Source organism: Erpetoichthys calabaricus, chromosome 10 (assembly GCF_900747795.2).
Source record: "Erpetoichthys calabaricus chromosome 10, fErpCal1.3, whole genome shotgun sequence".
Lineage (NCBI taxonomy): Eukaryota > Metazoa > Chordata > Cladistia > Polypteriformes > Polypteridae > Erpetoichthys > Erpetoichthys calabaricus.
The window spans coordinates 16008914-16030455 of NC_041403.2; the positions used below are offsets into that span (position 1 = coordinate 16008914).

At 39.0% G+C, this 21542-nt stretch overlaps 1 protein-coding gene across 1 annotated transcript in view; it reads left to right on the forward strand.

The window, feature by feature from the left end:
- Nucleotides 1-21542, forward strand: part of alg6 (ALG6 alpha-1,3-glucosyltransferase) — a 96302-nt gene that overhangs the window by 16969 nt on the left and 57791 nt on the right. Inside the window, exons 3-7 of the mRNA XM_028810940.2 lie at nucleotides 3413-3502; nucleotides 3597-3685; nucleotides 7284-7366; nucleotides 12209-12273; nucleotides 13487-13672. Of these exons, the coding sequence (XP_028666773.2) occupies nucleotides 3413-3502; nucleotides 3597-3685; nucleotides 7284-7366; nucleotides 12209-12273; nucleotides 13487-13672 (513 nt within the window). The remainder of the gene's footprint in view (nucleotides 1-3412; nucleotides 3503-3596; nucleotides 3686-7283; nucleotides 7367-12208; nucleotides 12274-13486; nucleotides 13673-21542) is intronic.

Consider the following 21542-nt stretch of genomic DNA (forward strand, 5'->3'; position numbering starts at 1 on the left):
CGGGTATTTACATGCTGAAAGAAAAACACAATTTTGCCTATCTAGCCTTCAGCAGGTATGTCATTTGGTACATCCTATTTAATAAAATCCCTCTGTGCATCCATGTGTCCATGTGTGTGTGTCTTCTGGTGAAGTGCGCATGCGCGGTGCGATGCTTCAAAGGCCGCCTGACGTGTCACACAAGACAGAGAGGGCGGGACCTATAAAAAAAAATTGTGCGGACGATCCAATCGGATTTCGGTAAATTAGGTAAGATCTAAAACATAACGCACGAAAAATCCAATCAGGTACTGAGACGCGGAGACCAGCTTCCCCAAAGAGGTGGGATTAGTGTTTGTTGTTGTGCAAGTGTTCACACTGAGGATGTCAGATTTGCGATTAACAAACTTGGCCCGGTAAAGTGTAAAGTGTTTTCCTAAATATATGAATTTTCATGATATTACAATAGGATGACTTTTAAAAGTAGATTTATTTTCGCGCACATAAAATTCGTTGCTGGGGAGACGCCATACATACAATAATCAGCTGCACGCCAGCACAGATTAAAATACTTGCTGGAGAGACGTATTACTGTGAGAGAAAATTAAAGGCACACAATACAGTGACGCATATTACAGCCACATACAAGCCAGTGTTAGTGTAACAGAAAATAGACAGTCCTTTGCCATTTAATATAGACTGTTTCTACTAATGTTTATGCACTACTGTTCTAGCGCCCATTATTGTAACGGGCTAAATGACTAGTTATATATATTTGCAGGTGTGTATATATACTGTGTGTGTGTGTCTATAATATACTGTACACATTACAAGTAGAGAAATGTCTCAGATGCCCTTACCAATCACAGACGGATTGGGCAGAGAGTTTATGTGAAAGAGAAGGTAACTGGAAAACCTTTTAAGGCTTCATGTCCAAATTTGTATTACATTACATCAAGTGTTCGTAGGTACTTTCTTATTTTTCTCTGACATTTAAGTCTGCCACATGGATTGCCAAAGAGAAAATAGGAAATCATTGTCATTATATGAAGAAGCCTAGACAGCTGTTTAAAATTTTTTTTCCAGGGCATTAATGTGCCTGACTTGTGTTCTTTTTGCTTTTCAGATACTGCAGATTTTAAAGATCTAATTGCCCTGGCACCTTTTCTTGCTAGCAGTATTTACTGTTTTCTTAATAATATTTTGTTTAGCCTTTCACGTGTTTGTTTTAATGACCATACAGTCTGTTGAGTCCGCTAAAGCTCTGTGTTGTGCACACTTTCTTTGTCCATTGCTTCTTTGTAAAACAAAGATTTGTGTTACTACCCAAATTATTTTTATATCTGTTAACTGTATTTTTGTTTGGTATAGTTGACAGTAGTAACTTGGTTTACTTCCAGTATGATTGGCATTTTTAAACTGACCTAAAATCTGTCAAAAATATACTCCATTTACTGTGCTGTTAAAAATATATCAGTCGTCAGCATTGCATTAAGAAAATAAGTTTCTTTTTGTATTTACCAGAAGATGATACCCTACCCTGCCTTCGGTGAGTAGGAAAGAAAATGGTTGAAGATGGTATATCATCAGAGTCATAGTCATTGGTTGACACAAGTTTATCATACATGTGTCAGCTACTTAAGTACACACAAAAGTGGCTGAACAACGTATATAAAGTCAACGACTTGTTGCTGAGGTATGCTTATCATATCTCCTTCAGCCATTTTCTGGAAAGCAGGTTTGAGCAGCTTTTACTGTTGATTGATTTTACTATTGACCCTTCAAGAAATAGAAGCGATTACCTGAGGGGAACCCAGCAGTTTACTCACACATTTGAAATATTTCATTACTTATAAAGTTTGAAATTCTGCCATTCCCATACTCCATTTACAGGGATTATCACAAGCATACAAAATATCAGTATACAGTATTTTAGTGCTGGGCAATGATTAAAATTTTTAATTGCAATTAATCGCATGATTGTCTGCAATTAATCGCGATTAATCACAGACAATCACAACAATCAGACTGTTATGCTCAAAACTCAATAATGAACTCAAAAGTAGTGTATTGCATGTATTTGGTTTCCAAATACTTTAAACAAAGAAGGTGCTTTTTAACAGCAGTATTCCCTTTATATAGTAGCAGTTAAAATATTTCTTGTAAATCTCAACTTAAACATTAATGTAATCAAATCCAATATAAAACTAAAGCTGTTTGCCACTGCCAGGGCATTAACATTTTATCTAGTTTGTTATAGAAAAACAAGTTACCCTCAGAGTCCAGAGCCACGATCACAACATTAGAACAGGCACCTTCCGAGCAACAGCAAGTTAACATTTCTAAATCTGTTTTTGTTTTTATCTGAACAGATACCAGCAGAAACATTGTCTTTTATCAGGGAGCAGCATAAACAGTCGTATGTTCAGTAGCAACTCTTTGAGGGCTAATATTTTTTCCAAAAAACTCAGTTTTTGTAAGAGCGCACAAAGCAATGGTTTCACACATAAATCAACATAAAACGTCTGTTGCTGCCTGTTTTGCCTGCTGTCGGCGCCTGTGTGCAGCAGCAGTGGCTCGACGGCCAGCAGGAATGAACGGTGCGCCGGCTGCCTGGCAGTCTTTGCGGTTGCAGTGAGACGCAATATGGTTTGTACCTTCTTGCATCGTAAATGTCTGTCCTCCAAGGCGAACGTTGCCAGAGGTGCATCAGCTACACGAACGTGTTCAGCACCACGATCAGCTGGGGACCGATCAGCTGATGCCGGTACCTCACTTTCGTTTTCGATTTACATCTCCTGATCACTTGCATCAAAATCTGGAGTCTGACAAATCAGAGTTTGATTCAGCAATAATACGAAAAAAGTTTTCCTTTGAGCATTCATTTTGGTATCTCTCCACATGCCATTTTAGAAGCTGTTTGTTCTTTGCTACTCATGGACGTGGATGGGAATCGAGGTCAAATCAACAAGGCTAATTTTTCTTCTAGCAAAAGCGAATCGAGAAGTGCTGTAACAAGAAGTTCACTGATCTCTATTGATCGCTAGCAAAACTGAGGCTTTCAAAATAATGACAATGATAATAAAAACTGCGTTAACACATGATAAAATAATTGCTGGCATTAATTAATGAATGCGTTAATGCCATAATAATGTTTTAACTTGCCCAGCCCAAGTATATTTATAAGATCCTTTGTCATCCATCTTTTTGTTTCTTTGTAAAAGTTAAGTTTTAGTATAAAGGAGGTGTAGTGCATTGATACAAGACCTGATGTAATTAATAAAATTTGTCATGTCAATGTTACATTTCCCGTTTAAAATGCACAGCATCTCTCAACATTACAAGGTTTGATAATGAAATGCTTTTTTAAGATTTAGTAATGTCACTTTATTATTGAAGTTTAATCATCCTTCTTTCATACTTTTTATTTTAGGTATTTCAATTCTACTGACAACAACTTGCTTTACTGGGGCCTTGACTATCCACCGCTGACTGCTTATCATAGCCTGCTTTGTGCATATGTGTATGTTAGTGTTTTCTTTTTTGTTTCTGTGTGTATGAGGATCCTTTTACATTCATGAACTAACATTATCACTATTGTCTATGTTGAATTTTAGGGCACATCTGGTAAATCCAGACTGGGTTGCACTTAAGTCATCACATGGATATGAAAGTCAAGCACACAAGCTATTTATGCGTGCTACAGGTGAGTTTGCCAATGTGCGAAAGTACAGATTGTGTCAAGTATGATTTGAAAGAGTTTTCTGAGAAATAAACCCTTCAGTGTTCATGTTTTATACATGACTGGACTAAATTACATAACATTCTCAAACCAGGTTAATCTAATTCAGTGCTGTTGGTGGGGCTCTGAGATGGGCTTGAGTCAATTGAAGGGCCCCGCTGGTGCTCACTCCCATACTAAGACTCAACCAATTTAGAACCACCGGTCAACCTAATATGCAAAATTTTGGACAAACAGGGCCAATTTAAAACTGCTAGTCATTGTGAATGTAAGGAGAAAATCCACGCATGCATTTGGAAAATGTGTGAAGTCACAGGCAGTGACTAGGTACAGACATTAAAGTCAGGATGTGGGATGGAAGAAAGATAACCGCTGCATCACCCTAAAGTCAGTCTGGTATAAAAATAGTCTACAAAACTAATATCTTATTTTTTGCATGTGTTACAAGAATAGTAAAGGTTTACTGAACATTTACATAGTTGCTTATATAATAAGTCTTAAAATTTGGTGATTTTAGTGGTGTTAGTCTTCACTAATCATATGTAGAGGTGTTGCCTCAAAACACTTGAACCACGGTTTAATTATAGGCTGAGATGCCTTTTTTTAGTTTTTATGGGTTTTATCTGGCTACCCCCTCTGCCCCCCTAAAAAAATCAGTGGACGGTGAGCAAGTGAATTAGTTAGTCTGAGCAAAATGTAGGTGTGTACTGCATGTGTGTGTGTCTGTGTGTGTGTTTCTGTGTGTGCTGGCGTATGTTCTGACCTTCTATAACCATGTGCTGTGTGGCACCCGGCTGGGGTTCATGCCCGGACAGGATGCCCAGGAGGACCGGGGGAGGGCTTGTGCCTCCTCCAGAACACGAGGGGGCGTCCTCCCTGGTTGCTGTGGGGGCCACGGGTACAGAGCTTGGAAGCTCTACCCTGTAGGGGCCCGTGGTCACCGCCAGGGGGCGCCCCGATGCCTTGGGAGCCCTGGACCTCAGCACTTCCGCCACACCCGGAAGTGCTGGGGGGAAGAGGATTGGGGACACCCGGAGGACTTCCGGATGCACCGCCAGAGCTTTCTCCACACAGGGGTGTGGCTACAGGAGCTCCTCAGGATGCACCTGGAGTCCATCCGGGACGTATAAGAAGGGCCGCCTCCCTCCAGTCAGGGGCAAGAGTCGGGAGGAGAAAGACGGAGCTAAGAGGAGAGGAGTGGAGGCGGACCAGAGACCAGGCATTGTGTTGTGGCCAAGGACTCAAGGGGTGATTGGTGCATGCGGGAACTCGGATTGTGCTCACGAACTGTAAATATTATGTATGATAAACGTGTGTGGTGAAACCAACATGTCTACCTGTCTGTGTCCGGGCTGTTCCCCACAGCTGTAAAATTCAGTTTAAGGAAATAGGTGAGTTGCATTAATGAAAATCTAAACTGCTGAAAGTAATTAAAGGAACACTTTTATAATGAGAGTATAGCATCAAGTCTGTGACACTTCTGGGCTATCGAGCTGGTCAGTTAAATAGCAGAGGGGTTTGTTAATCAGTTTCAGCTGCTTTGGTGCACTAGAGGGGCAACAATGAGATGACCCCCAAATCAGGAATGAATGGTTTAACAGGTGGAGGGAGGCCACTGATATCCCCCCCCCCCCCCCATGTATTTTTTTACAAGTTTTATATTTGGCTACAGTCAGTGTGACTACTGGTAGCATGAGGCCATACCTGGATCTTACAGAAGTGGCACAGGTAGTCCAACTTCTCCAGGATGGCACATCAATATGTGCCATTGCCAGAAGGTTTGCTGTCTCCCTGCACAGTCTCAAGGGCATGGAGGAGATTCCAGGAGACAGGCAGTTACTGTAGGAGAGCTGGTCAGGGTCATAGAAGGTCCTTAACCCATCACCAGGACTGACCTTTATCTGCTCCTTTGGGCAAGGAGGAACAGGATGAGCACTGCCAGAGCCTACAAAATGACCTCCAGCAGGCAGGCCATTGGTGTGAATGTCTCTGACCAAACCATCAGAAACAGACTTCATGAGCGGGGACAGGTGACTAGACCTGGGTTCAGTTCCCGGGTCACCCTGCGTGGAGTTTGCATGTTCTCCCCGTGTCTGCGTTGGTTTCCTCCCACAGTCCAAAGAAATGCAGGTTTGGTGCATTGGCGATCCTAAATTGTCCCTAGTGTGTGCTTGGTGTGTGGGTATGTGTGTGTGTGTCTTGCGGTGGGCTGGCGCCCTGCCCGGGGTTTGTTTCCTGCCTTGCGCCCTTTGCTGACTGGGATTGGCTCCAGCAGACCCCCGTGACCCTGTAGTTAGGATATACAGTAATCCCTCCTCCATCGCGGGGGTTGCGTTCCAGAGCCATCCGCGAAATAAGAAAATCCGCGAAGTAGAAACCATATGTTTATATGGTTATTTTTATATTGTCATGCTTGGGTCACAGATTTGCGCAGAAACACAGGAGGTTGTAGAGAGACAGGAACGTTATTCAAACACTGCAAACAAACATTTGTCTCTTTTTCAAAAGTTTAAACTGTGCTCCATGACAAGACAGAGATGACAGTTCCGTCTCACAATTAAAAGAATGCAAACATATCTTCCTCTTCAAGTCAGGAGCAGATGTCAGAGAGATAGAGAAAAAAAGCAAACAAATCAATAGGGCTGTTTTGCTTTTAAGTATGCGAAGCACCGCGGCACAAAGCTGTTGAAGGCGGCAGCTCACACCCCCTCCGTCAGGAGCAGGAAGAGAGAGAGAGAGACAGAGTTTGTTTTTCAATCAAAAATCAATACGTGCCCTTCGAGCTTTTAAGTATGCGAAGCACCGTGCAGCATGTCATTTCAGGAAGCAGCTGCACAAAAAATAGCAACGTGAAGATAATCTTTCAGCATTTTTAGACGAGCGTCCGTATCGTCTAGGTGTGCGAACAGCCCCCCTGCTCAATCCCCCTACGTCAGGATCAGAGAAAGTCAGTGCAAGAGAGACAGAAAAGTAAGCCGGGTAGCTTCTCAGCCATCTGCCAATAGCGTCCCTTGTATGAAATCAACTGGGCAAACCAACTGAGGAAGCATGTACCAGAAATTAAAAGACCCATTGTCCGCAGAAATCCGCGAACCAGCAAAAAATCTGCGATATATATTTAAATATGCTTACATATAAAATCCACGATGGAGTGAAGCCGCGAAAGGCGAAGCGCGATATAGCGAGGGATTACTGTAGCGGGTTGGATAATAGATGGATGGTGTTGGAGGGCAAAGCCAAAGGCATCTCTTTTTAGATTTTAAAATGAGAACGGGCCATTATGTCTAAAATGATGTCTTAAAAATGTCCTTATTTTTGTTGACACTCCTGCAGCAAAGCAAATTACAAATACAAAGCATCTCAGTTTATTTTGCTTTAAAAAGTAAAATGGGAGGTATGTTCTGTGTTGTGTTATGTTATTTATGGATTATAGAAATTTAGGAAGACTGAGCAGTGTCATGTTTACGTTTGATTGAATGCACAATCTTGACTATGAATACTTTTTTATCTGTCATACATTTTTTAAATATTTATTTGTTTGTTTGTTTGTCTGTTTTTTTAGTTTTGGCTGCAGATTTAATTGTTTACATTCCAGCAGTTTTTATGTATGCCTTCTATTTTTGTGAAGGTTCTTCGAAGAAGAAGGTAAAAGAACTTTCTTTCATTGTCTGGAATTTTTATGCATAAGTTAATAAATGTTTGATGTGGTTTTAAAATTTGATGAAAGAAATTTACAGCTTTGCAGAAATGTATGCCTTTTAACTTGTAGGCGCACTCTTGAGCCATGCCCAGATTCATATGGTCAGAAAGGACGTACACATGAACTAAAAGTGATGAATTTATTGCAGATAGAGATATGCAAAAGGCAGAACTCAAAATACAAAATAAAGTTAAAACAATAAAACCTGCTGCCCCTGTGGCTACCATAAAAGATCAGAACCTCCTTTTGTTCATCGCAGTACAATGCCAAGCACTTTCTTTATCTCCTTCCTTTCTATTTCTGTCTATCTCTGGGTCAGTAAGATGTTTGCCCCACTCTCCATCTAACTCCACACTTTTCTGGCCTCCCTAGTGACCCCTTCATTTTTACATTGGCATATTGTGGACATCTCCTTCAACTGCCAATGTGATTCTCCGTCTTTGTCCTGCAGGCTGTCTACTGGGATAATTCCTTCAGAGTGGCAGCCCAGTGTTGCTCCTGCTTCTGGTAACCAGTTGTGAGGTGGACACCCCCTCATAGTCTTCTGTGAAAAAAAACCCCCACAAAATAACATATTAAATATCTACTGCAAAATGTATATGTTATGGCCAAAGAGGGAAGTGTCCGGCCAAATCGGGAAATGGCCAATGTCACTGTAAATTGACCGGCCAATGTCCGATCTTTTCCTCGATTTCAGGATTTGGCCAGCCAGTTTACGAAATGGCACGGGGCAATTGGCCAAAGTCCGAAGAATAAAGGCATGAGCAGCGATTTGTTGTGCACTTAGTTAGTGCAATTGCATCGAGTGTAGCTTTGGCGGCTCTTGTTCAGAAAGCGGACGCCACTTGGTTGTTTCACAATAATCAAGATTAGGTATATAAATAGGTTTCACATTTCTGTTATCATTTTCGCCCTAAAATAGTGACTTAACATCAGGAACCTATTTTACTGACCTTAAGGTTAGTGTTTGCGCGAGGGGAAGGCCGTCTTAAGTGGCGTCCGCTTTCTGAACAAGACCCGCCTTGAGCAGTTTCTCGTGCAGAATGGAAAACTCACTTCTGAATCTGCATCTGAAAGTTTTTAAGCATCTTCACACCTTGAGTGGACAGTCTTACATCAGTGCATCAGATTTTGGCCAGAGAGTTCTTGCCACTTCGTGAAATGGCCGGCCAAAGTAGCATATACGCTGGTCATTTCTAGTAATTTGGACTTTGGCCACACCTCTTGGCCAAAATGTGAAACGGCCGGCCAATTCGGGAACTGGCCAAACTTTGGGTTTTGGCCGTAACATATATAAGTATATCAGATAGTCATTCACTTTTGTACAAGTGTATTTTTGTCCATTAAGCCGGAGCCATTTGTTTTCATTTGGAGGTAGCTGTGCATTTCTGAACAAAAGCAACTATTTCCAGTTGACTGTTATTCAAACATTTAAGTGTTTCTGTGCTTTTCTTAGTTATGTTTAACTCTGAAAAAATATTGTATTGGCTTTGGAATGATTATTCCACCTTGGGAAAACTCATTTTCGGAGTAAAATGTAATCTAAGGTTGTGAAATGTTTAATGAAACCAGTAGAGCTGCCCATTTTCTGACGAAGCTTGGGAGGAGACTCTCAATTAATTAGGTACACTTTTATTTGACAGGAAATAGCATTGATATGTGTGTAACTATTATAATGTTTTCAAAGAATTGTTCATCTATTTAGTTACCTGCTTTATCTTATATATACAGTGTAGTTTATGTGGCATTTGAAAAGAATTGCACAAAAAAAACTCAGATGAGGTCTCTCTTCTGTCCTGTAGACTTGCTTGCAGTTATACTGTGTAACATAACACTGGATTAGCATTTTAATTTTTTTTTCTTTTCAAATTATCAGCATAAACACGTCAGTCATTTTCAGAATTTACCGTATATACTCACGTATAAGTCAAGTCTTGAAACCCAAAAAATCGAACATAAAATCAGACCCTGACTTATACGTCCGTTCAAAAATGCGACACTTATTTATTTATTTATTTTTACATCTTCTTGCCTCCTCCAATCTCACCATCAGTTTCTCAGACACATCGAAGTTTGTTGCAGCAGTGCAGTTACCAATTTCTTTTGCTGCTTCAATGACTTTTAATTTAAAACCAGCTTCAAATTTTCTTCTGATTGAACGTTCCATCATAGATAAGGGATGCTGTTATGGTAAAGGAGTATGAGGGTGTGAGATGCAAAAAACACTAAACAGTGCAAATGTCGCTTCGGAATAGTTTGGGTATTACCGTATGGTCACGTAGGCACAATACATAGAAAATAAAGGCCCACTCTCTCAGGTGGGCGTTAGCATATCATAATCTCTTGGATCAATAGCGTGAGTTTTACGCATTCAACTTATACAACCGACATTATAAAATACCAGAAATTATATGATAAAAACAACTCCCGACTTATCTGCGGGAGAACTTAAAGGCGAGTATATACGGTAGTTTTTGCAACAAAGTGGGTACTCCCTTTATTTTCACTGGGACTTTCCTAGTCTTTTGTCAGATTTGGATACTTATTTTGCCATCTCAAATATTTGCATTTCCAAATATTTTATTCTGCTCATTTTACAAGATAACTGACTACATATAAATTTACAATATAGGGACAGTTTAGAAAACAGTAGCTTTGACTAGGCATTTTAAATGTGTGTTTTTGTACAGGTTCACAGATATCTGAGGTAGTGTGCACATTCCAGAAATGCAGGGTATTTACTGCTCTCATACACTTAAATACAGCTAATTTCAGGTTATAGTTTTATTATTTCAGAGCTGGGGTCTGCAGATTCGGTCCTGGAGGACTGTAGTGATGGTAGGTTTTTGTTCCAACCTGATTGCCTAATTGGAAACCAGTCCTTTTAGATAACAGATCTGATTTAATTTTATGGCTTGTTAGTTTTTTCCAGTCATTCTTATATTGTAGATTTTTTTTCCTTTCAAGGATATCATCCAGATGATGTGTAGCCTGAAGCAGATAAATAATTCTCAGTCCTTCACGTTTTTTCTCTTCAGCTTCCTTTCAAATACAGTATTTATTAAACCAGGTAGTTCTTGATGAATACACACAGATGTAAATTAGATGGAGAACTGCCGGCTCCTTTGTCATTTGCATCCTATTGCTAATAAGGAGCCATTAAAACTGTTAATGAAGGCTAAAATAAGTATTGAAGAGTGGGGAATGTTAACAAGTGAGACAGTGAAAATGAAGCATAAAAATGTTGTGAGCAATAAGTGCTTCAAAAGCAATTTTCTTATTAAGAAATTGGGTTGGAACAAAACCTTGTAGCCACTAAGGCCCACCAGGATTAACTTTGTAGACCCCTATTTTAGAGGATACTTTTTGGTATACAACTAGGATCCATTTAATTTTGTTTAAATTTATGACATGTTTAGTCAATAAGTACATTGTGATTTAGAGCCTCTTTATTCTCTCATTGTAGTTACAAGCATCTTAAGTTTTTCTTTAAATAAATTCCTGTATTAAATGCATAAGTATTTTATATATTGATTAAATATACTTTTGCATGTATCTCTGTTCAAATGGATCCATTTAATTATAGACCAATAACATCTTAGCTGAATATACAATATTATGAAGAAAATTTAGTAAAGAATAAAGCCGAATATTGAATAAATAATAATAAGTCTGTTTTTGATAGAGGTAGATCCTGCCAATTGTAATCTTTAATTATATTTTCATATTATTTTTGCCTGACTCCTGATGGTTCTCAACACAGTCCAGAGTCAGGCCTACAAGTGGTTATGCCATACCAGACTGTTATTTAGAAAATGAGATTTTTAAATCTGTACCAACGCAGTTTAGGACAGGTTACATTTTTTATATTTATGGAGAAAAAACATACACAGCTGAGCATTTTTGATAAGAGAAGTTATGTTCTTTATCCCAGTTCAGACAGTGAATGACGGTGGTGCCAAGAAACTGAAATGATTCCATTTTGTTGACAGTGACACTATTTATAACCAGGGATATTAGGAGATGAGCAGTGCCTCCTAAAATCCACAACCATTTCTACTGTTTGCAGAGTATTGAAGTTGAGATTGTTGAGAGTGCCAGTCGACCTAGTCTCCTCCTGAGATCAGGCCAGTCAGGGTGCTGTCATCAGCAAATTTCAGCACATTTGCAAATGGGTCTCTGCAAGTGAAGTCATCGGTGTAGAGAAAAAAAAGGCGAGGAGACAGAACACAGCCCTGAGGGGATCTCGTGTTCATGATGGGACTTTGTGATGCAGTAATAAGAGAGCATGCAACTCTGGTCAAACTGCCACACCATGCGTAAAACAGCACTAGAAGCTGAGATGTGCAAAGAAGAATACACATGTGCATCCTTGGAGCATGGGGCCTGTTTTGCATCTATTTAGCTAGTTATGTGGATGCAACACCAAGAGAAATTTCTAGCAACTACTGCATATTGCTTGGCAGTAAAGTTCAAGTTCACAGTTGTAGTTTTGTCTTGAACAAATAAGGCTACCTGAGCACCTAATCTTAATCTTCAAAATTCTCAAAGGTATCAAAGTTGAACCAGCACAATGATTTGCACCCTTGGGACAAGGAAAGAAAATCGGAGGAAGTGCAAAATGCAAGTGTGGGACTGAATATCAAGTCATGCAGATGAAGCAGAGACTCTTACCGCATAAAAACACACTTGGATGTGACTTTGAGATAATTATTAGCTAAGCAGACAATGCTGGTGGTCTCGATGACATCCTATTGCTTTTAAAATATCCTGTGTTATGTTTTCAGGCTTCTTTTGCGTTGAGTGTTTTGTTGTTTCCTGGACTCATTCTCATAGACCACGGACATTTTCAGTATCCTTTGAGATTTTCTTTGTAAAGTTATCATAATTGTTGTTCCAAATCTGGTCCTCCCTACAATTACTATAGCAAATGTTGACAAACTGTGATCTTCATAAAAAGATTTAACAAAGAACATAAGTTTTTCCAGGTTCTTCTCAATGCTCTCAACATCCCAGTGTTAACTTCGGTCAAAGAACATAAATTGTAGTCCTGTTTGACCCTACTAGTGTAATCACACTGGTCAACAAGCATTTTGCTACTGGGATTTTTTCACCTGTTCTTTAACAAATTTCATTTGCTGACTGCAAATCTGCAAACTGTTTTCGTCCAGCACGTCCCATTTTTTAGTTTTGATATTCCACATCTTGGACAACTAGGGTGACTGGACAGTAAAGATGGATAACCATTTTGATAAATACTGGTAATTCTACTAGGGATCCCACGCGCTTCTAACAGCTGTGAGTTGTTTACCTTATCATTATTAATTTCATTTTAAAATTAATTAGTGGAAAAAATATTCGTTACTGATTACCAAGTCTTATATAACTCTTAAGCATAATGACACAACTCAGACTTGACGCTGCAGTAGGTAGTCGGTTTTACTGTTTCCTTAACATAACACTTCATTTCAGGACATTTTGTTCATTAGATTCACCATTATTTTGAAAATTTTGTCAAGGAGATAGACAAAAACGGCAATGCATTTAAGAAATAAGTTTGGTCTCGAGAAAAGTGAAGCCAAAAGTAAGGAAGGTGTTTTTGTTGGTCCTGATATCCATGAACTGATGCTTGACGATGAGTTCAAAAGGGAACTGAAGCAAACTGAATTAGCAGCATGGGCATTTGTGCAGGTTGTCCAGACTTTTCTTGGCAGTCGCAGAGCAGAGAGTTATGCTGAGCTTGTGGAGAACATGCTGGTATCGCTTTCTGGTTAGTTTTCAGAATAAACACATCAAAACAATTTTGGTGGGACAGAGTTCAAACTCCAAATATTATCTTGATATACTGATATTCAAAAGTGTCAAAATGTCAGTGATGTGTATCTCAAAAACCTGACGTGCTAGCTTAATTCCGATTTCACATATGAAATCAGTGTAAAAAACTTAATAAAGAGCTGGTCAGACATTCCCAGTAGCAAACAAAAAATATTTTTTTGTAGACCTGTGTCATTAAAGTTTTTAATATTAAATGTTCTATTCTGTATTTTTCCTTAACAAGTAAACATATATAACTGTGTAAGTTTAGGGTTTGCTTTATGGGGTATTTTTTTCATAGCCTTACAGTGGGACATCCTTGGTTCGTTTGCCTTCTGTTTTGCTCTGAACTACAAACAAATGGAATTGTACCACTCCCTGCCATTTTTCTGTTACCTTCTTGGCAAATGTTTGAGGAAAGGATTAAAAGGCAAAGGGTAAGAGTCTGTTTATTTTCTGCTGTTTTGAGATGATTGGTGAAATATGTCTGCATAGTTGATACATTCCATACAAATTGTTTTTTCCAATTGTTCTTTCACTACCTGCTTCCAAACAGTCTGTTAAGAAGAATCTGGATGAGATATTGGGACAGCTTACCTATTAGCTAAACAAACAGAGTCGTCTCCTGTCTGTCAAATTTCTTATATTCTTATGTCTATCACATTCTATACATGTAGGAATTCAAATTTGCTCAGGTGCTCACTGTTTTATCTCATCTAATAATGTTGTATGATTATTTTAATTGTATTTTATTGTTGTTATCATACCAGTGTACAGGCCCCCCAGGAAATCCAGCTGGATGTTGCTGGATATCATGGCCGGCCTGTACACTGGTACTGTGAGTGCTGTACAGAGTGGAGGCAGAACCTCTGTGTTCTTCCCAGTTGATTCTGGGGTTCGTCAGCGGTGTGTTTTTTGCTCCTACTCTGTGCAGTGCTTGGATGGACTGGGTGTTGGGGAGGGTCGTGGAGTCATGTGGGGCATCAAATGGTGCAGAGAGAGTTACTGATGTTGACTTTGCTGACGATGCTGTGATCTTCACAGAGGCTCTGATTGGGGCACTCAAGAGACTGAGCGAGGAGTCTGAGTGCCCTGATAAAAATCAAGATCCAGGCCTTTAATAACCTCTTGGGCACAGCCATCAGCAGTGTGTCTGTCTGCAGAGAGAGTGTCGACCTCGTCGAGAGGTTTACTTACCTGGCAGTGACATTCATGTCTTTGGTGACTCTTCCTATGAAGTCAGTAGACGGATTGGGAGAGCATGTGGGGGGTCATGTGGTCGCCGGACAGGGGTGTGTGGCGCTCCCGTTATCTCTGCAAAAGGACGAAGGTCCAAGTCTTTTGAGTCCTGGTGCTTCCTGTTTTGTTGTATGGTTGCGAGACATGGATGCTATCCAGTGACCTGAGATGAAGATTGGACTCCTTTGGTACTGTGTCTCTTCGGAGAATCGTTGGGTACCGTTAGTTTGACTTTGTGTTGAATGAGGCACATTACCTGCATTGTGAGGGAGCGTCAGTTACAGCACTATGGCCATATAGTATAATTCCCAGACGGTGATCTGGCACACAGGACCCTCATTGTTGAGGACCCGAGTGACTGGACCAGGCCAAGGGGATGCCCACATAACACCTGGCAGTGGCATATAGAGGGTCATTTCCCAGGTGAGGGGGACAGGACCACGTGTATGACTGGGGAGTTGCCAACCGGGGTCCGAGCTGCTTCGTCATGGTGTGGGTGAGGCAACGAGCTGTATCAGTGCATGCTCCCCGACCTGACCTGACCTGCTGTTATCATAGTTGCAGAACTCTGGCATTGGCCATGCTTGAGTTTTAGCCTCATGACTTAGAATTTGCTCTTTAAAACAGTTTCTGATGTAGTTAATTCTTCTGGGAGTATGGGTTAATTTCAATAATATGACTATTCTGGGAGTTTTATATTGTGTCATTAATATTTAAAATTCACCATTTACTACTAGATGTAACTACAACATGGCATATAAGGGGCATCTGGCGTCTTGGCTGAACTGCATGACGTATTATTCTAGACTCGCAGTGTTTCCCGACCTCGGTCCTGGGTACCCACTGTGGCTGCACGTTTTTGTTCCAACCGGATTCCTAATCAGTGACAACACCTGATAATGCTGATCTCATTTAATTAGCTGGTATTATTTTTTCTTTTATTCTTCATTCAGAAAAGCACAGCAGCAAGGTTTTTACATTTATAAGACATTTAGAAATATTTCTGCTTTTCCTATAGATTTAAATGCTTAACTCTCTTTTGTTGATTTCATTCTATTTTGCCCTTTCTCTGTGCAGTTTTTCCCCTTCATTGTATCTTATTAATGACAATTAAAAATGAGCCGAGCAGACAGCCAGGCAAACAACACGGAATAATCAAAGGCTGTAAGTACTTTAGCATCAAACCCACTAATTAGTAAATAATGGATTAATTAAACAATTAGAGCACCTGGAAAAGTAGAATGAAAATCAAGATGAAAATGTTGTTAAAAAGAAAAAAATACATTACAGTGAACCCTTGTTTATCACGGTTAATCCGTTCCAGACTCTACTGCGATAAATGAATTTTTGTGAAGTAGGATTCTTTATTTCTAAATCGAATATTTTCGCAGTTAAAGAGTATAGAAAACCTGTTTACGACCTTCTAAATACGCTTTTTAACATTATTAGAGCCCTCTAGACATGAAATAACACCCTTTAGTCAACATTACACTCGTATTACCCAATATATTAGACAAAATAAGAGAAAATAAGACATATTAAGACGTTACAAATATCATATTATTATTATTGTACTGTACATTTAATTACACACACACACACAGTTCTTACACACAGCCACTAACCTATGAAGGCACGAGCTCAGTAGGAGAGTCTTCAGGTGGTGCAGCATCTTCAGCAGGTGCGTCGTTGTCTTCTTCCGCTGAAGGAGTACTAGGAGTAGGCAGTGGGTGTCTGGGTGCGCGGCTGAAGAACATCTTGATAGGCAGTTGTTGGCGCTGTCTTTTCATATGCGTGAGGAGGCTTTTGTAGGGTATTGCCATCTTTGATCATATCCAAGAGTTTCATCTTCTCCTGGATGGTAAGCATCTTCCTCCGGCGCTTAGTTTCATTGTCAGAAGGCTTGGAAAAAGCAGCACGTTTAGGAGCCATCGTGGGGCTTAAATAAAAGTTCTCAGAAAGCGCATGCGTAGTGACGTAAGCATGTATGAGAAAAAATCGCGATAGAGTGAAGCCGAGAAAGTCGAAGCGTGATATAGCGAGGGATCACTGTATTCCCATAAAGCTGCTTGGTGCATTTTAATATATATATATGTATATATATGTATATGTATGTATATATATATATATATATATATATATATATATATATATATATATATATATATATATTACCAGTTTTCTAATTTCTATATTGTTCCCAAAACATAGAACTTGGGAAATAACAGCTCACTCAATTAGCCCAGGAGTCCAATTAAAAACAGAAGCTGGTTGGAACAAAAACCTGCAGCCACAGGGGGTCCCCAGGACCGAGTTTGGGAAACACTGATAGAGTAAATTAAAAAACAACCCAAATGACTGTCATACAGTACTTTTTTTTCTTTAAATCACCTGCTATTGAAGTTTATATTTTTCCAGTATGCGGATAAATTTCATAGATTGGTATCTTTTCTGGGAAGTGTCCATTTTAAGATTAATGCATGATAGTTAGATATTCTCTATTCTGCTTTCCACCACCACCACCACAAAATTTCTTGTTGCCAAAAACATATTTCTACCAGACAATAACAAGTGAGTGATATGGCATAATAAATTATGATACCTATAGGGTAGAACTTCTGTCTTCAAGCACATAATGATTTTCTGCCTGTTGTTTTGCATAAGAAATTTCAGTCAAATGAATGCACTTAAAAGCTACGCAAAGGGCTGAAATAAAAATGGATACACCTCTCTACACAAAGAAAAGCCTATAACTTCCTCATAATCAAAAGGTAAAGAAATGCATGTGAGTAAAAACAAGAGTTGTAAGGAAATCCTCATGTTGATATAACATATCGGGGCAGGCAGGCCGAGTGTGGCTACACATGAACTTGCTAGCAATGGACAAACATGTGTTTTATTTATAGAAAACCTTGCTCAAAATACTTAACATACATTCAAAAGAGTATTAAGTCCCAGAAAGCCCAGTGCCTGATAAACTGCACAGGCTAGTTTTGAAAATATTACAAACTAAATAAACAGATTCAATTACATCTCTGGGCAAGCAAAAGACAACAAGCAATCAATGCTAGAAAGTGGCAAGAGTGGACAAGAATATTATAATTGACTAATTACCTTATTAAATATTTGTCTCTGTAAGCTAACCTAATAGTTAAATGGGCCTTTCTAATGTCTAGGTATGTTTCAAAGTAATGTGCCTGCAATGTGATAGTAGTAGACTCATCACTCGGCTATTTCTCAACAGGAAACTTTTAACTGGTAATTCTACTGTCCAATTGTGTGGTTGGTTCTTGATTTGTGGGGAAAAGACTTTTTAAAATATTTCATCACACTTTTGTCACAGTTGTTCCTTTAAACTTCTTCAAGGCAACCGTTAGCTCGGGAACTGATTATTCAGTTTTATAAAACCAGGATAATCTGATTTGCAAGAACACTTCAAAAACATATTATGTGGACTCCAATAGGGGTATGACAGCATTTTGTGCTTTAAATGACTAGTGTGTATTTATTGCATTTCTATAACATTTACTGTATGTAAGTTATTACAGAATATCAGAACTAGGATTTAAATGGTAAGTAGTTACACTGCTGAAATGGTGCTTTGGGTAACATGACCCCAAAAATGCCCATAATGTCTTTTGCAACTTGTTGCCTGTGTGCCTACTGCCCACCGCATAATATTGACAGGTGACCTGATTAGTAATGCCACATATTTGCCAAGCGTGCTGAGGTTTATTCTGTTGAGTTACTGCCTGTCAAGAATATCAGTGGAATATCCCTTAAAAGTGAATGCTGATGACCTCCTTGATGTTAATAAGTCCACATTACGAGTCTTTTTACTAATACAACAAAGATGAGTGCCAAAGTATAGATGGGAAAAGATGTGGATAAGGGTGGACCTACAGATAAACAGAAATGTTAATATCTACAAGAAAACAAATAGCACCACATTGTACACATCGCAAAACATCACTTGAATTGTTGTAAAAGTTTGCGTATGTAACAGAATAACGAAGGTCTCTCAGTGTGTCCTAAACTTACAATTTCCCCACAGGTCATGTTTTCCCACTTTTTCAAAGACATTGCATGACTGTCAGTGTTCATTTACTTCAATTAAAAAGGTGTAGTTTATAGGTTGATGTAAAATGAGGATCTACTATAAATAATAGAGTGACTTGACGGTTTCAAAGCATAAATACATCAAAAATAAAATTTGGCTCATATTGCTTTTTAAACACATGTACACCCACAGTGGGTTAGGTTTGCAGTTCTTCCTGCACAAAATATCCATAGTGAAAGCCTTATTGTATGCTAGAATGTCCCTTATGTGATAACGATGAAATGTAATAACTTTTCTTTTATGTTTTTAACTACAAAACTAATAAAGGGGTGTTTTGCTTGTAATAATGAATTGAAAAGCTTTTGTCCTTCATGTTGTCATTTACGCTGTATACTCTGTTGCCTTTAAAGGCATCATTCTCAGCAGGAAAATGTAAAGAACCCCTCTTGTCTGCACATTTGTTGATTTTGTAACAGTGTACCAAGGGCATTTGCTGGCAAGCACATTGGTAGATTAGATGGCTGGCAGATCGCAGAAATGTGCAGATGACACACTAGGTATGTGCTACTTCTCTCGCTCCTCGCTGTACAAATTTTAAAACTTTACTGCCGCTTTAATTTCTATTTAACGTGTGGTTTTTGCAGTATGCAGAAGAAGTTTAAACTCAGAGAATAATTTTAATGAAAAAAATTGACCCCAACTCCACTCCCTCCCCCTCATCCCGCCATCCCCACAAAGGCATTTTATTCTTAATTGTCATCTAATTCTGTTTTTCCGTGGTCCTTGTTTATCAATCAGTTACACTGATTGTTAGGATGTACACACCATTCTGAACCCATGCGTGTTTTGAAGGAGAATAATTTTGGGCCTGGTATTCACTAGAGGGTAACGTGTTCTGGGAGCAGGGTTTACATTTATTACAAGTGACATCACACTTTAGCAGTGTACAGAATGATGAAAGCATCCAAGAAAGGAGTATAAAAATGTATGAACCATTTAAAAATGGCAGGCAAGAAAAAAAGCAAGGTGCCGTATTAAAACATTCTGAACAGTGCAGTATCCCTAGCGCATGGACATTAAAAGTGCTGTTAGGATGGTAAGTTTTCCACAGGTCTGCTGCTATCGACAATTTTAAATCACGTCTGTCTTAAATAAGAGTAAATTCTCCTCCTCCAAGTCTATAGTGCATTTACCTTTAATCTTAAGCAAACTTCCTTTTCTTAAGCCATTTTTATCAGCAACCTACTTATATACTACTTGATCTGGACAGAGAGTGAAAGACGTATTTAGCTCTTGGAAAATGATCATTTTGGAAGCTTTCTTTAGCACTTCGATGCACTTCCCCGTGCACTGCTTGTAGGTAATGCACTGTTGTTCAAAAGTGGGATTTCCCCAGATGTTAACTTAGTCAATAAATAGACTGATTTGTATTTTATAGAAAAACAAGAGTTTGTCTCCTAAAATATTACTGTCTTTTTTACCACAGATGCTTAATCTTAAGCTTAGCATTAAATACACCGAGAAAAAAACATCCACAATATCCCCTTCTCCAGAAAGTAATACTTCATATTCCCAGTATCATTATAAAACACATAATTGAGTAAAAGCAGCTTGTTTCATTTGTCTTCAGAATGTGACCTCTGCATCCGTTTCTGTGACTGTTCTGGTGTAGTAATGGATTTACTGCTGATTCACACAATAATTTTTTTTATTATTTGAAATAAATTAGTTAATGCAATGCATGTTCAAAAAATAAAATTGAAGTGTTTCCATGCAATTCTTTGATGCAAAGTATTCAATTCAATTCTTTATTGTCATGTGTACAAGTACAAGTACCATGTACAATGAAATGCTTGCTTGCATGTGCCCCCCGCAGACAGTGAACATAGACAAAAAAACACACAATAAATAAATGAATATAAGTAAGTAAATAAATACAACCAGAATCCTAGGAATAAATTGAGACAGTGGCAGAAGTATATGTGCAGGTAGCAGTGGAGGTGACACAAGGTTACTGCTTGAGTCTGATTGCAGTTGAGTAGAAACTGTTCCTGAACCTGGAGGTGCGCGTCCGAATGGACTTTAGTCGCTTCCCAGATGAGAGGAGGGTGAAAAGTGACAGTGCAGGGCGGCTGGGGTCCAGCCTGATATGGTTCACTTTCCTGAGACAGTGTGTAGTGTGGATGTCATGGATCACAGGGAGCTGTGTGCCCGTGATCTGCTGTGCTGTATTCACCACACACTGCAGAGCTCTGCAGTCCTGAAGTAAAGCTTTAATCTTTTTTTACATTGTAGTCTTCCCATAACCTGAATTGAAAACCTTTGCCTAATCCAAAGTGACTGACAAATTCACTTATAGCTGCTTCCTTAGTTTGATATTTCATGAGCTATCTGCTGATGTAACTTGGTGAAAGTACATTAAGGATTTAACTAGTAAATGCATGCATTATATGTCAGTGCTTCAATTCTATGCCAAGTTACATTTCAAAGCCAGATCTGCCAGGCTGCAGGAGAGTTTTTACCCCCAAGCTGTTAGACTCCTTAACACCATGCTGCCCCCTAGGATCTTCCACATGGCCTCATCCACCTCTAAAAACAGAACTTTTATACATGCGAGCCACTGTCCTGCAAAGACAAGTGTGCAGGTAGACAAGAACTGAAAATGTCATACTGACCTTTAAGGATTTTGACACTCTTGGTATCCTTCTGCTGTGAAACATTCTGACCTGTCATTGTTTACACGTCTTCAACAACTATTATCATACACTGATCATTTCTGTATTATCTATATCTATTATTTATTTATTATATTACCTATCCATTGACTATATTTATGTATCTAGATTGCAAATACCATACATTGCATCAGTGTTCATATTGCTAACTACACGTCAATATTGCTGCTACTTCTTTGTCTTGTACTTTGCACAATGTCTTGTCTTGTTAGTGTTTTAATTTTATATTTAAATTTTAATTCTATTTTTAATTTATTATTTGCACTTCATGTT